General features: G+C 47.8%; 2 protein-coding genes across 3 annotated transcripts; one reads left to right on the forward strand and one right to left on the reverse strand.

Moving 5' to 3' along the window:
* The first annotated feature begins 275 nt into the window (after positions 1–275).
* Positions 276–4,173, forward strand: tmem45b (transmembrane protein 45B). Its single transcript, XM_040182193.2, has 6 exons — positions 276–442; positions 1,414–1,611; positions 1,703–1,915; positions 2,024–2,208; positions 2,710–2,852; positions 3,867–4,173. Exons 2-6 carry the CDS (start codon positions 1,422–1,424, stop codon positions 3,970–3,972), a joined length of 837 nt encoding a protein of 278 aa, XP_040038127.2. The 5' UTR covers positions 276–442; positions 1,414–1,421; the 3' UTR covers positions 3,973–4,173.
* Positions 4,137–12,474, reverse strand: nfrkb (nuclear factor related to kappaB binding protein). 2 transcript variants are annotated; one of them, XM_078106725.1, is made up of 26 exons: positions 12,325–12,474; positions 11,965–12,134; positions 11,676–11,877; positions 11,026–11,153; positions 10,762–10,933; positions 10,548–10,652; positions 10,388–10,461; positions 10,235–10,316; positions 9,951–10,146; positions 9,733–9,844; positions 9,514–9,640; positions 9,357–9,434; positions 9,194–9,270; positions 9,057–9,103; positions 8,808–8,868; positions 8,543–8,717; positions 8,340–8,446; positions 8,128–8,251; positions 7,869–7,948; positions 7,559–7,755; positions 7,192–7,462; positions 6,923–7,093; positions 5,961–6,692; positions 5,283–5,389; positions 4,971–5,106; positions 4,137–4,828 (listed from the first exon to the last, which is right to left on the reverse strand). In XM_078106725.1, the coding sequence occupies exons 2-26, from the start codon at positions 12,088–12,090 to the stop codon at positions 4,688–4,690; spliced, it is 3,828 nt and encodes a 1,275-aa protein (XP_077962851.1). In that variant the 5' UTR covers positions 12,091–12,134; positions 12,325–12,474; the 3' UTR covers positions 4,137–4,687. The 2 variants fall into 2 exon arrangements, with proteins under 2 accessions (XP_077962851.1, XP_040038126.2); XM_040182192.2 differs by having other exon boundaries at positions 11,965–12,384.
* Positions 12,475–12,693: the final 219 nt, after the last annotated feature.

Raw genomic sequence — 12,693 nt, forward strand, 5'->3', positions numbered from 1 at the left:
TTAACTCAACTGTGCAGCAAAATTCTCATTCAGCCTTTTTCTCTTATTTTAAGAAATTAAAAGGCGGTGTTGCGCACAGTTGGCATGTCCTTTAAATACATTTGCTCTAAATCATAGTTAAACCACGAGAAAAACTGCAAAATAGGCCGATTGGCAACTTGTTTTAAAGCTCTAATTGTGTTTTTATACCAAATGAACAGCTTGACTCTGAGCTAAGGTCAGGTATTGTTTCCTCCCGACCGTTACCCAGGGGGACGTCCCTCCGTCGTAGAAACTAATGCAAATGATGGGTGGGGCTTTGTGGTGATGTCAACAAAGAGGTGGCGACAGCAGGTGCACAGTTTACACAGATCCTCCACGGTGTCACTCTAACCGCCGACAAGATCTACTGCCTTCAAAGCCTTTCAGAAACATTTTGGAATTTCTTTCAACAGAGAATCAGGTATGTACAATCTGCCGTCGTCTTTTTACAGGTGTGATAGGAAAACGCTCATCTTCCCTCTCGCCGTCTGTTCGGTAACCTCTTACAGCTGAAGGTTCTCGACGTGCAGAAACGATGTAGGAAGGATATTTGTAGTTGAGGTTGATTTTACAGTCAAATCCATACATTTGAATCTATAAGATGGGACATCTACACACCTGCCCTGAAAATGAACCAAAGTCTGTTATGAGTAAAAGGAGTGAAGTGGAATGATGTCAAACAGTGCTGCGCTGGAAGAACTGGTCAAACTACCCGATTGTAAACACCCTCGAGAAGCATGAAAATCACCAACTGCTCATTAGGACGGTGTGCAAGTAACACACAAAAAAAAAAAAGGACATAAAACAAAAAAGCAACATAAAACAAATGTAAGAACACGATCATGTTCTCTCGTTGAAATTTTTTTTCCAAGACAAATGAACCCATCTCGTCTGGATCAAAGCCCATTATTTCATGAACCTACTCTAGCGGCGTACTGGATGACACGTTATTCCTGTTTCCTCATTTCCATTGAACACATTCCCGCGGAAGATTTAGTGAGATTAGTTTGACGGGAAGGGCAGGGGTATTCGACAAGGCCTACCTAACAGACCAAAACTAACTCCGTGTCCCTCTCACACATCACTAGGGAAGCTTTTATGCCGATTAAACGCATCCATGGATTTGGTAAAGAAACTATACTCTGACATTTCTCAAAAGCACTTGAATGAATCAACCATCCCGTGGTCGTGATATCTCATTGTCAGCTGCTCTTTTCAGTTCTTTTATTGTTATACCGTAATGCTTTTAATCATCACATGACTCATAAAATGATTCCACACTCTTGTACTTTGACCTCAAAATGGAGCCGTTTCAAATAAATAGGAGCATGGAGCTAAAATGGTAATCATTGTGTTTCCATCAAAGGTATGTTGTTTTTCCTATGTTTTTAGGCCTGACAATGGCCAACTTTGGAGGACACGCCATTCCTGGATCTTTTTTCCTGCTCTATGGCTTTTGGCTAACAGTCAAACACATTCTGCAACACCACTGGAGGACCAACCAGCCCAAAGCCAGACGGGTCATGCCGCCTTTATTTCGAAAACTGGACTACATGGAGGGAGGGTTCCTGATCTTTGCTTCTTTTGTCGGTCAGTTTTACCACGTGTAAAAAAAAAAAAAAACCTCCACCTAAACCCGAACTGTCCCTCACCTCTTTTGCACGGTGTTGTCCTGCTCCAGGTATTATGGTTGAACAGTTTGTGGTGGACGGGCCGCACGCCCGCCTTTACAACACAGAGGGCAAATCCTGGGTCAAGCTCATGAACTGGCAGCACAGCACCATGTATCTGTTCTTTGGGATCTCTGGAATGGCGCTGGTCGCCAGTACTGCATCCAAACAGGTGCCGGCCGGTCTGGACCGCCTCGCTCTGTCCTTGGCTCTGTTTGTGGAAGGTAAGTCAAGTTTTGGCTCCACGTGGTTCCTTCACATCACAGACACCTTCTCCCCTGGTGTGTGCTTTGAGCTTTTTCGTTGTTTTTTTTTACTCGCCAACGGTCCAGGGTTCCTGTTCCTCTACCACTTGCACAATCGGCCCCTACTGGACGCTCACATCCACTCCCTGCTGCTCTTCGCTGTGTTCAGCGCGTCGGCCAGCACCATGCTGGAGGTGTTCAAAAGAGACGACATTGTTCTGGAGCTGCTCAGGGCGGGCCTGTTCTTCCTGCAGGGCTCGTGGTTCTACCAGGTGGTTTAGCATTATAATGACACTACTTAATGAACATCCAGCAGCAAATGAGAGTGACAGCGAGATCCTCCTTGTGGCAGTGGCAAGTGGGTGGCAACTTTGTGACAGGCAGCGGCAATCGCCAGTAAATCAGTCGGCGTCACAACGGCACGCTGGGTGGGAGGAGCCAATTTTTCCCAGAAACAACTGTTATTTGTACGACAGGTCAGCTGCTGTAAATATTTAATTTTATTTAATTTTATTTGAGACACGTGAGCCCCCGTCTTCTTATTACAGAGGCTAATTTTAGGTTTGGACCGGCGGGTTCCGTGTAGGGGGTGGGGCTCTCAAGTTTGATGCCACCCACTTGCCACTGCCACAAGGAGGATCTCGGCCTTACTGGCAAATGAGTTGCATGTTGGGTCTTTTCAAAGAGATTTGAACGTGACTTGTAAATTGATGCCCATCACTGACCAAAACCACCCTTTTTTTTTGTATCCTTCATCACGTTTATCATTTCAGATTGGATTCGTTCTTTACCCGCCGAACGGCCCCAAATGGGACCTCACCCTGCACGACAACGTCATGTTCGTCACTATGTGCTTCTGCTGGCATTTAGCTGTGGCCCTGCTGTTGGTCGCCGGCATCTCCTCTGCGGTTTGGTTGTAAGTATTTCCCCCCTTTGAATGCACCGAGGCCGTAGCTCTGAGCAGAACAGTCGGCGCACAGCGAGCGTTTGGAAGCAGGTAGCTGGAGTAGAAGCAAATGAATGTGGTGCACTTCACCCGCTTCCATGACAGTAAACGTAAAACACTTTACCCGGTACGTCAGTTGCTTCTAACGGCAGAGAAACTGTGTTTCGGTTCAGGAGAGTTGATCTCACAGGTTCACTTGTTTTTTTTTAGGAATGACGCGGTTGCTTGGCTTTGTCTCAATGGCAAGTAAACAATAGCGTGTGTTGTGTGTCTTGCGGGAATGTGGAGACAATTAGCCTCAACAAAGGATGGAATGAACAGTACCCGCCTTGTAGAATACGGCCACCCTGCCACCAGCCAGCTGCAAAAGCTGCTGGACTAGTCAAATGATTAATGATTAATTAATTAGTTATACGCATGAGAACTCTTATCTTTTTAAAAAGTAAAAACACGAACAATGAACGAACAAAATGAATAAATCTGTCTTCCGATTGGTGTCAGCTCGCTCGATGCTTTATAGTTTATCAACATTTCAGATGAAATTAGATCAAATCATTTCTTCAGTGACAATAGCACTTTTCAATAAGGCCAAGGAGAATATTGGGACTTTTAGAGTTTCTCAACCTGCATTTTAAGGTGCCCCGAAGTGCTCAGTCAATGGGTCTTTGTTTACATTCAACATCTGACGACAGGGCACAGTAACCGCAAAAGTAACTAGTAAAATATTTACACTGCCTTACGGATATTTGCAACGCTCTTGTCCTGAAAGCCTTATTCTTTCAGATCAGGTTGTCTTCTTGTTCTTTGTCATCGGAGCGTTAATATTGTTTAAACAGCATCACATTACGTTACTCGCACTGTGCATAGTCGCACCTCCTTGTGTACACGCCGGAAGAACAGAAGGAAATATCAGCAATATCAGTTCATTCTGCTGTAGATTCATCATTATCTACATTTTTTGTTTGTTTTATCTTGTTCCACCAGCGCGGTGAAGCGGTTCTCGGAGAGGGGACAAGACATGGAGATGCGAATCACATCCTCCAAATCCAGCTCCCAGAAAGCTTTGCTAGAAGAGTCGGATGAAGAGTGAATCCATGGTTATTGTTCTTGGAAGACCAAGTCTGCTGTTTGTACAACGTATTTAGATCTTTTGTGTGGTTAATATGGTCTCTTAAGAATTTCAAAAACAATATGAACTCGAATGCGCTTGTATGGCTCAACTATTTGAACTGGTATCAAATAAAATACAAGAAATAGGGAACAAAACATGTAATTAAACAAAATCAACAAGGCACGAAATCCCCACTTGCTTTGATATTGCATTACATCAAACATTTATAGAAGTGACAGAGAGAATATCTTACAAACAGTCATAGAAATTCGTAGTTTCATATTCATTAATAAGCTGAGACTATTTAGGTGAAATACCAGCAGGACTTTTAAGAGTTAGTTAACCTCAAAACAATTTCTATGTCAAATCTGGTGAGCTGTAGACTGGTTTACATTTTTTCCGTAACAATATAGAAGATACTATTCAATAATAATAATTTAGACATACTGACGATATTGGTACATCTTTGCAGAGATCAATCAGATCAATAAAAATCCCGTAGCATTTAGTGAACAGATGCATCGGTCTGGTTTATGGAGGTATCGTCCAAATGGAAAAGGAATAACAGGCGTGTTACCAACACACATGGGAAATTAGCAACGAGTCAAATCATCCTGAAAAAGCTCAAGGACATAAATGACCAAATATATACTGTACAGTGGACCTCGTTTCCTCTGCGAATGAGGCGGCTGCATCACTGTTGAGGTGCAGCGGGGGGGTCGGGGGCGCGCTTGGGCGACGGCGCCGTTGTCACCACGACCGTGGACACCGATTTCGGGGAGCCAGACGCCATGTGCTGCTGGAGCTGCTGCGCCTGCACCGTCTGGATGCGGACCTGAGACGACGGAGACCGAGCTGCGTCAACTCAAATGTTCGTGACGTGGAAAACAAGCTTTCACCTCCGCACGATTTACATCTCTTTCCAAGACAAATGAAGCCATCTCGCCTGGATCAAAGCCCAGATTTTATGAACCTACCTGCGTGGCCTGTCCCTGCTGCTGAAGCTGCTGGAACTGCTGTGCTGTTACGAAGCTGACCGGTTTGTTTCCTGCGATGAGCTTCGTCCCGGCGGGCATGGTGGTCAGGATGATGTTCCTGCCCAGACTGCTGAGGCTGCTCGGAGAATAAAAGGAGAAGAAATAGGCAAAAAAAAGTCTGCCTCTACAGTACCATCAAAATATAGAAACAGCAGACGTAAATAGTTGCCCTCCTCTGATTAAGGAGGCACCAAATGGAGGTCAAACCACAAAGAAACGGAACAAGAAGATGAAACGGTGCAGGTGACTCACTTAGTGTTCAGGCTTCCTTTCACCATCGGTGTGGTCACAACACTCTTAGTCTTCAGTGGTTGGTTCAGGACTGAAATGGGCACAGTGATCCTCGCAGGTAACTTCCCCTACAGTGATGTAAAAAAAAATTAAAAAAAATAAAAGAGCGCATTCTTCATTGAGTCATGTGACTTTCAAAATTCAATCAACTAGATGGGGAGTTCCTCGATGACTTAGACGGAGAGGTGACTTTGACTGAACATCCTCGTTCAAACCAAAAGACGACACTCAGACACCTAAATTCAGACGGCTTGTGGTTCACACATGGAATCCAACTGCAAGTCAATGTGTTTGTAAAGGCTAATTAAATTTTAAGTAGTAAAAGAGGTGCGTCTATAGTATAAAAACACACCTAAATGTATTAAATTGCTGTTTATCAGAGCTACTGCAGCACGATGTTGCCACACTAACAAACAATGTGAAACGCTGGCATCTAGAGGCCGTTCTGCTTCTTACATGCAGATCCTAAAAAGAGTCAACTGACTAAAACAGAGAGATACACACCTGTGTAGCCCCAACGTTGGGCTAAAACTATAAAGAATCAAATATGTCACATTAAACCATATACCTCATCCGTTGGTACCGACCAGAACGAAAGCAAAAAACACCATATGAACAATGACAGATTCATCGTCTTACGGGTTGAGTGGTGACCACGGTGGCGGGAACCTGCCGCACGGTGGCCGTGGCGGTCCCCAGCGTCAGAGGGGAGCACGACACTCCGGGCGCCACCGTGATCCCCTTGGCACCGGCCACGACGCTGGCCGCCATGGTCATCACGTTGGCGCACGTGGACGCCGTGAGGGTCTTACTGCCGGTGGTGGTCGTCATGGTGATGGTCTGCCCTTGTTTCTGCGGAATGACGCCGAGCCCCGGCATTATCCGTATGGTGGCGCCGCTCTTGTCGCCGGAGGACACGCTGGAGAAGGGCCGGGACTTTTGGTCGGCCACGGTCACCGCCAGCGTGGGCATCAGTCGTATGGCGGCGTCTCCCGCCGCCTTCAGCAGGCTGGGACCGACCGGGCCCGCCTTGGTGGTCTTGGCTTCCCCCGTGCAGGACGCGACCGCGCCGGGGCCGCAGGAAGCTGAGGAGTGGGGCGGCGTCACGTGGAGAGTGGCCGATATGCTCTTGCCGGCGCCGGCGGCGCCCAGGAAGTCGGGCGTGAGCTTGACGGTCGCGACGGGGGATTTGGCGAGAGTGGCCATCATGTCCGGGGTGATCCGCAGCACCGTCTGTCCTTTGGCGTCCGTGGTGATGGAAGACGGCGGCAGACGGAGAACGTCTTTGCCCTGGATGCGCAGATTTGTGGCCGTTATTGGAATTCCTCCGCCGCCAGCGGTCTTCATTCCCAACTGGCCTGTGATGGACACCTTTAAAAAAAAAATATGATAACGTGGCAATTGGTTAGTTAATTAAGGTTACGTTTCTGTCATCTTCATAACCTGCAGAATATACATACTGGAGAAAACTGAGAGACTCATTTCTACACTTTGAGAGCATTTCCGCCCCCCAACATTTTAAATCTACATGAGATCCCGCCTCCAGACATTCTTGCAGTTCAACACTTCCTCACTGGCCAAATATCCCACTGGACACGAACCTGCTTGATGCTCGGGCCGGCGATTCCTTGCAGCATTGCAGGTGCGGAAGGGTTGTTGTTGCCGCCGGGCGATCCGGCTTGAGGTTTGGCCACGGCGGACACGGACAGGGTGTTTGGCACGTGGACCGGACTGCAGGCAGACGGACTCCTCAGAGGCACAGAAACCACCGCCTAACGATAAACGCAGTAAGACCACAAGCAACCAGTCAGGCGTACGTTTGGGAAACGCAAAGAGAGCGGCGCGCGCGGCTCTTCGGCCCGGCGTTTACCTGTGAAATGCCCTTGGCCGCCATCGCCATCGGCATCCTGATCTGGTGAGAGGTCTGATGCACCAGAGCGGCCTGGTGACTCCCTGCCGACGAAACCAGACCCGGCTGAGCGGAGACGACCCGGACCTGGGGGAGGGAGCCGGCCGCCAGGTGGCTCACTAGGCGGGCCGCGTGTTGGGACGTGACCGGCTGGGACACCGGCGGACACGCCTGGCTGGCGGGTAGGATGCTTCCCAGCTGGGGCAACAAGGGGGGGGGCACGAGAAGAACGCTGGAAGAGCGACAAGTGGGAAGAGATGAGACGATTGCGTTTCCGCCATCACGGCCGTATTAACAAGAAAAACCCAAATCATTGAGTCCCACTGACCCTGTGCTGGTTTTGATTGTATCGGGGGCGCCGGTCTTTGTCGGCGTGGAGGCGGTGCAGGGTAAGGGTGACTTTGGGGTTCCGGGTGTGTTTGGGGTGGGTGTTGTAGGGGTTGGCGACATGGGATTGGAGATTACATCCTGTCCCGCCTCCAGGCATCCTGGGGTTTTGCCGCCTCCGTCCTTGCTTCCGGATTTCTAAAACATAACGGGGGGAGTTTCACGACTTTAAACTCCAGAAGAAAAGGGTCAGCAGTAGCTGTCCGTAGAGTCCAGTCGTTTCTGCGGTAACACGGGAGCGGGGGACTCACAGGCTTGGATGCGGGTTTGGGCTTTTGCTGCAGGGCTTTTCTGGCTTTTGCAGCAGCAGCTTGAGCCTGGTGGATCCTCTCTGGACGAAGGGAAGAAAACAGGACCATTCAAATACTTTCCACATCACCGTCATCTTGACTGGGAGCATCTACTATTCGGGGGTCAAAGGGACCCTTTCAGACCGTGGCTGGATCACCAAACAGAGATAAACGTTTTTCACATTCAACCCTAAAACAAAAGGTCATCACGGTTCCTCACCGAACTCCTCTTGACTGCGACTGCGGTGCAGGTAAATCCAAAGCTTGCGGCCGATGTCGTACTTCACGCAGGGGTCCTTCTCATAGTGAAGTCTATCCAGGGCTCCGCTGACCACCGTGTTCACCTGAGCGGCAAACGGGGTAATAACTCAGGAGGCTGCGGGGAAAATGTAAAAAGGTACACGCAAGTGCGCTATGCTAAAGGGTTCTCGCCTGTGCACTGGTGACATCTGGAGCGAGGAACTGGGAGTCTTTCAACAGCTCGCAGATCTCGGCCCTGGTTCCTTCCCCGTTGGGTAGCCGCGCCGCCGCATCCCGCACTGCGGAGGTCGGAGGGCAGAATCGCACGATGAGATTCCTTTCGTTTTTGTTTTCAAACAGCGTGACGGCGGAGGGTAAAAAACAGAGGGCCTCACCCAGGGAGAGAATGGTGACGTATGGCGGTCGGTCTGAACGAAGCAGCGTGTGCTCCCTGGCTTTGTTAAGGGACATCTCCTTATCAAACACGCCTTTGACCGGCCCCACCACCGACTCAAAGCCGTGCATCCTGAAGGTGAAGGCTTTGTGTGGCTGGTTGTATCGCTGCTGCTCCTAAAAAATAAAAACATAAAAAAAGGTGTTGGCTCAGAGAGTTCATGTCCACATCAGGCAAAATGTTGGAAGTAAGAAGCACAAGCGAACCTGGATTTGAAAGACTTGTCTCTCGTCTCCGGTGCTGGGCCGCACCACATAATCAGTTGAGCTGCTCGGATAAAGAAATTACACTGTTGACTTGAGCAACTGTGGTGCTGCAACCAAAACTACAAACCCTACTGCAAATAACACGTATATTTATAAGCTTGAACCTCGGCTTCACAAACAAAAATGAACGAATTTGAGGCCAATCAACGAATTCTCATTAATAAAAATCAAAAATTCCTGGAATCTTACACTCTGGGTGTGGGGGACGTCATCTCGAGCATGTCCTCGTGTTCCGTCTGCAAAGGACAAATGAAACCGTGTAAACATAATAAACATAAACATAGTGACCTAGCATGTTAAATGCTTGAGTAACATGCTGCTACTACCTTTATGACTAAGTCCTTGGAGTCCAGCCACAACTGACAGAGGGCACTGAGATCCTTCTCTGTATCCTGAGTGGGTCCTTAAAATAAACGGTTGAGAAGAACACGATCAGTTACCAAGCACCACGTCAAACAGGGATTAAAAAAAAAAAACAATCCCTCTCACCGATCCAACTCCACTGCTGAGATTCATCAGAAAATTCCACAAAAGGAGAAAATCCGCTGGGGAGCGCCATCATACCATCTGAAACATAACGTTCGTGAGCGACGCCTGCTGGAAAATGATGCCTGACCATTTGGGTGCCGTGGCCGACGCTGCGTACCTTTGGTCTCTCCTGCAAGAAACTGCAGGGCTTGAAGAACCAAGTCAGACCAACATGGGACGGATGAAAACCACACGTTGAGGGAGCTCGCAGGAGAGAACTGCCACATCTGAACTTTATCCTCCAACTGGGAGAGCACAATGTTGGCCGTTACTTCACGCAGTCAGAACCGTGATGGTCTTGGTAATATGCAGGCGGGGGTCTGCAAAGAGTTCCTACCAATGAAGTGCTGGTGAAGCTTTCTGCCCTTAAGATGCTCTCCAACAAGCTGAAGAAACTGATGGCTATCTCCTCGAGGGCCGCCGGGCTGCTCTGACACTCCTCCACGATTCTTTAAAGATGGCGGGTAGTGTTTGATAACAGCAGACTCAATCAATATATGCATGTGTGGCATGCATAAAAGAGCACACACACTCAATACTGTAAAGAATACTCACTCCTCCTTGATGTTGGCCAGTGGAGTAGACGGGGTGTCTGGCAGCGAGTTGATGATGCCGGCCGTTGGAGCTGAAGGGGCGTCTGAGGGTGCGAGAATTTCACAGGGATCCTCGGATTCCACTTTTATCGTCCTCATTTTCTTCTTCCTCCTCTCGTCTTTGATCTTCTTCTTCGGCAGAGACAGGTCAAACAATGCTGCGAGGAAAGGGACATTTCAACCATAACTCAAATGGTACTTTTACTTAATATTTATCACACACACTTCTTTCATTACTTTACTCACCCACAGCACCCTTCCGACCAATATTCGCTCTAGAAAGTACGTCTCCGAGGTGGATGTCAGAGGTCATCAAGTCCGGGTGATCCTGAACAAATCAGCCATTAATGCGATTTTGTGCAAATCAAGACTAAATATGTTGGAGTTTTTTTTACTTACTGGCTGTCGCTTCCTCTTCTCCCGATGGTTATGCAGCATGGATTTCAAATCCCGTTCCCCTAGTTCTATTCCTTCTGTGAAAAAAAAAATGAAAAAATGTCTTGAAACATTATATTCCCCATTTGTGTAGCATCCTTTTGGTATTGGAGAAATCCCTCACCAGTAGTCTTCATATCTTGGGTGGAGAGGCTGGGCAGAACTCGGAGCGAGACAGCGGGCGTCGGAGACGAAGGCGATTGGGGAGCTGGAGCCCATAATGAAGTGTCTACAAGTATTATACAATGAGCTTATTAATGTTCACAAGCGCTTATACAGAAATTTAAAAAGAAAGTTAGCGGCATCGGGCCGTGACAGCAATGAAAGAACTGACTGACCGTCATCGTCAGACGAAGCATCGCTGTCTCCACACTCGGTTTTGACCTCCTTCAATATGCGGCTCAATCTTCTTCTCACCCTCGGCTCCCGCATTTCAGCGTGAGTCTTGGCCGGTAACTTCCTTTTGGATGGAAAGTCCAGACCACTGTGAACGGCGAACTCCAGCAGCTCCTACGAAGAGAAAAATAAAAAAAACAAGACACATTAAGACTAACGGGGAGAAACAATGGGGATTGTACTTTAAAACCATCACAAAAAAATACCTTTCTGGAGACGAGAATGTGCTTCAAAAGCCGGTGGTAATACTGCTGAAGGGAGTACAGCTGTCTCTTCCTCTGGGACTTGGCACACAGCTGTCTGTACTTGACCACCTCCGGATTGAAGTAACCATCTGGGTCGATACAACGGGAGTTATGGTCAGAAAGTACTTCAAAAAAAAAAAAAAAAAAAAGGATGTTGTGATGTTTTGCCGAGTGTCGGGGGAGAATTTGTGCATAGTGTGGGTCTCTCAGGAATGTGACCTTTTAGGTGACTACGGCAGTCCAGGGTGAGATATGGGTTGCCCTGACTGATCTTTCAAAATGTTGTTTATTGACTGGGTCCCAATAGGGGCGGGTCGCGGTGTCTCCCCTGCGTTGTCTGGTACTTTTCCATACATTCCTCTTGACCCACCCTGAAGTGTATAAAACCTCCTGTTCTCCTCTAGAAACTTGTTCAGATCCTCCTGCTCCTTTTAGGGGAAGGAATCTGCCCCCTTTTCAGCTGAATTGTAGCCATTTGACTTCTGTCTATACTTATGACTTGTGTTGATGATTTCTGTATTCTTTATCATTTTTCTATATTCTAGTTAGTAATAAATACTTAACCACAAAGTTCAAGATACTTTTGCATAAGCGGATGGCTGGGCAATCACCTCTGAATTGCTTCTGTGCGAGATGAAGGGGATTTCCAAAGTTGAAGTTCCTGTTGTGGAAAAGGTCACCGATGGTGCTGTCCTGCTCCGCGACGTTGTTGTCGGGAAACTGAGGCAAAAACTGACGAAGGTGCTGCCTCTGAGAATCCGAAAGCACTTCACTCCAGGTGCTCCCACTCATCACAGAGAAGAAGATGTCAGGCTAATGAAAAAGCAAAAAGGGCACAAATTATTGCGGAAGCCGCGCTGTGTTTTATACGTAGAGGTAACCGAGCGCAGGACTACTCACGTCTTCAAGCAGGTCCTCTGGAAGGTCTAACCTGCAGTTGCCCAGCATGCATTCCTCTGTGATTGCGCCGTCGGTTTCTTCTTTTGGATCCAGAGGGTCAGTGAGCATTTGGGTCAGGGCATCCATTCTGCTGCCGTGTATCAAGCGTTAAGCCGTTTGGCGTTCTAGTGCTACGAACGACATAAACATTAGCAAGCCGTGACCGATCTCAACGCATTAGCCGCTTTGTAGCGTGACGTGACGCAATGGCTAGCGTCGTATCATCAAAAGAGCACGTTATAACGTTCATATGGGAAGCAAGACTACTACAGTTTTACATAATGTGAGACTGCCGATGTAGAATCTGCAAATAGCGCGTACCTGACACCGGAAATGCAGGGGGAACTGTTTAACCGACGTACCGTTTTCTTCTTCTACCGTGTTAGACACTGCGCACCTCTCCCGCGGTGCTGCCCTCCACCGGAAGTGAGTAGCATGTCGCTATTTGATGAAGGTATTTGTTAGAAACTGTAAGATGATATATTACAAAACGTAATGACTTAGTGAGCAACGTCCTTCCTGCACTGGTTCCGATATTAATAATCACAACTTTGTACCGTAGGGGTGCGTTTATTTAACATATTCGATACGACGTCATAAACGAGGCTCGCGCTCCTACGTTTGACCTCACCGGATTTTATTAACCTACCGTTAAGTTAACGTTTGAGGATTCAATGTCAATGTATATTG

Source organism: Gasterosteus aculeatus, chromosome 7 (assembly GCF_964276395.1).
Source record: "Gasterosteus aculeatus chromosome 7, fGasAcu3.hap1.1, whole genome shotgun sequence".
Classification (NCBI taxonomy): domain Eukaryota; kingdom Metazoa; phylum Chordata; class Actinopteri; order Perciformes; family Gasterosteidae; genus Gasterosteus; species Gasterosteus aculeatus.

What these genes read in the sequence shown, in the direction of transcription:
- nfrkb (XM_078106725.1), bottom strand. Translation starts at nt 12,090, where the DNA reads ATGGATGCCCTGACCCAAATGCTCACTGACCCTCTGGATCCAAAAGAA. An exon ending in TGCTTCGTCTGACGATGACG is followed by an intron (nt 10,653 to 10,761) that starts GTCAGTCAGTTC and finishes TAATACTTGTAG; the next exon opens with ACACTTCATTATGGGCTCCA. An exon ending in CGTCACCATTCTCTCCCTGG is followed by an intron (nt 8,447 to 8,542) that starts GTGAGGCCCTCT and finishes CGACCTCCGCAG; the next exon opens with TGCGGGATGCGGCGGCGCGG.
- tmem45b (XM_040182193.2), top strand. Translation starts at nt 1,422, where the DNA reads ATGGCCAACTTTGGAGGACACGCCATTCCTGGATCTTTTTTCCTGCTC. An exon ending in CTTGGCTCTGTTTGTGGAAG is followed by an intron (nt 1,916 to 2,023) that starts GTAAGTCAAGTT and finishes CCAACGGTCCAG; the next exon opens with GGTTCCTGTTCCTCTACCAC. An exon ending in ATCTCCTCTGCGGTTTGGTT is followed by an intron (nt 2,853 to 3,866) that starts GTAAGTATTTCC and finishes TTGTTCCACCAG; the next exon opens with CGCGGTGAAGCGGTTCTCGG.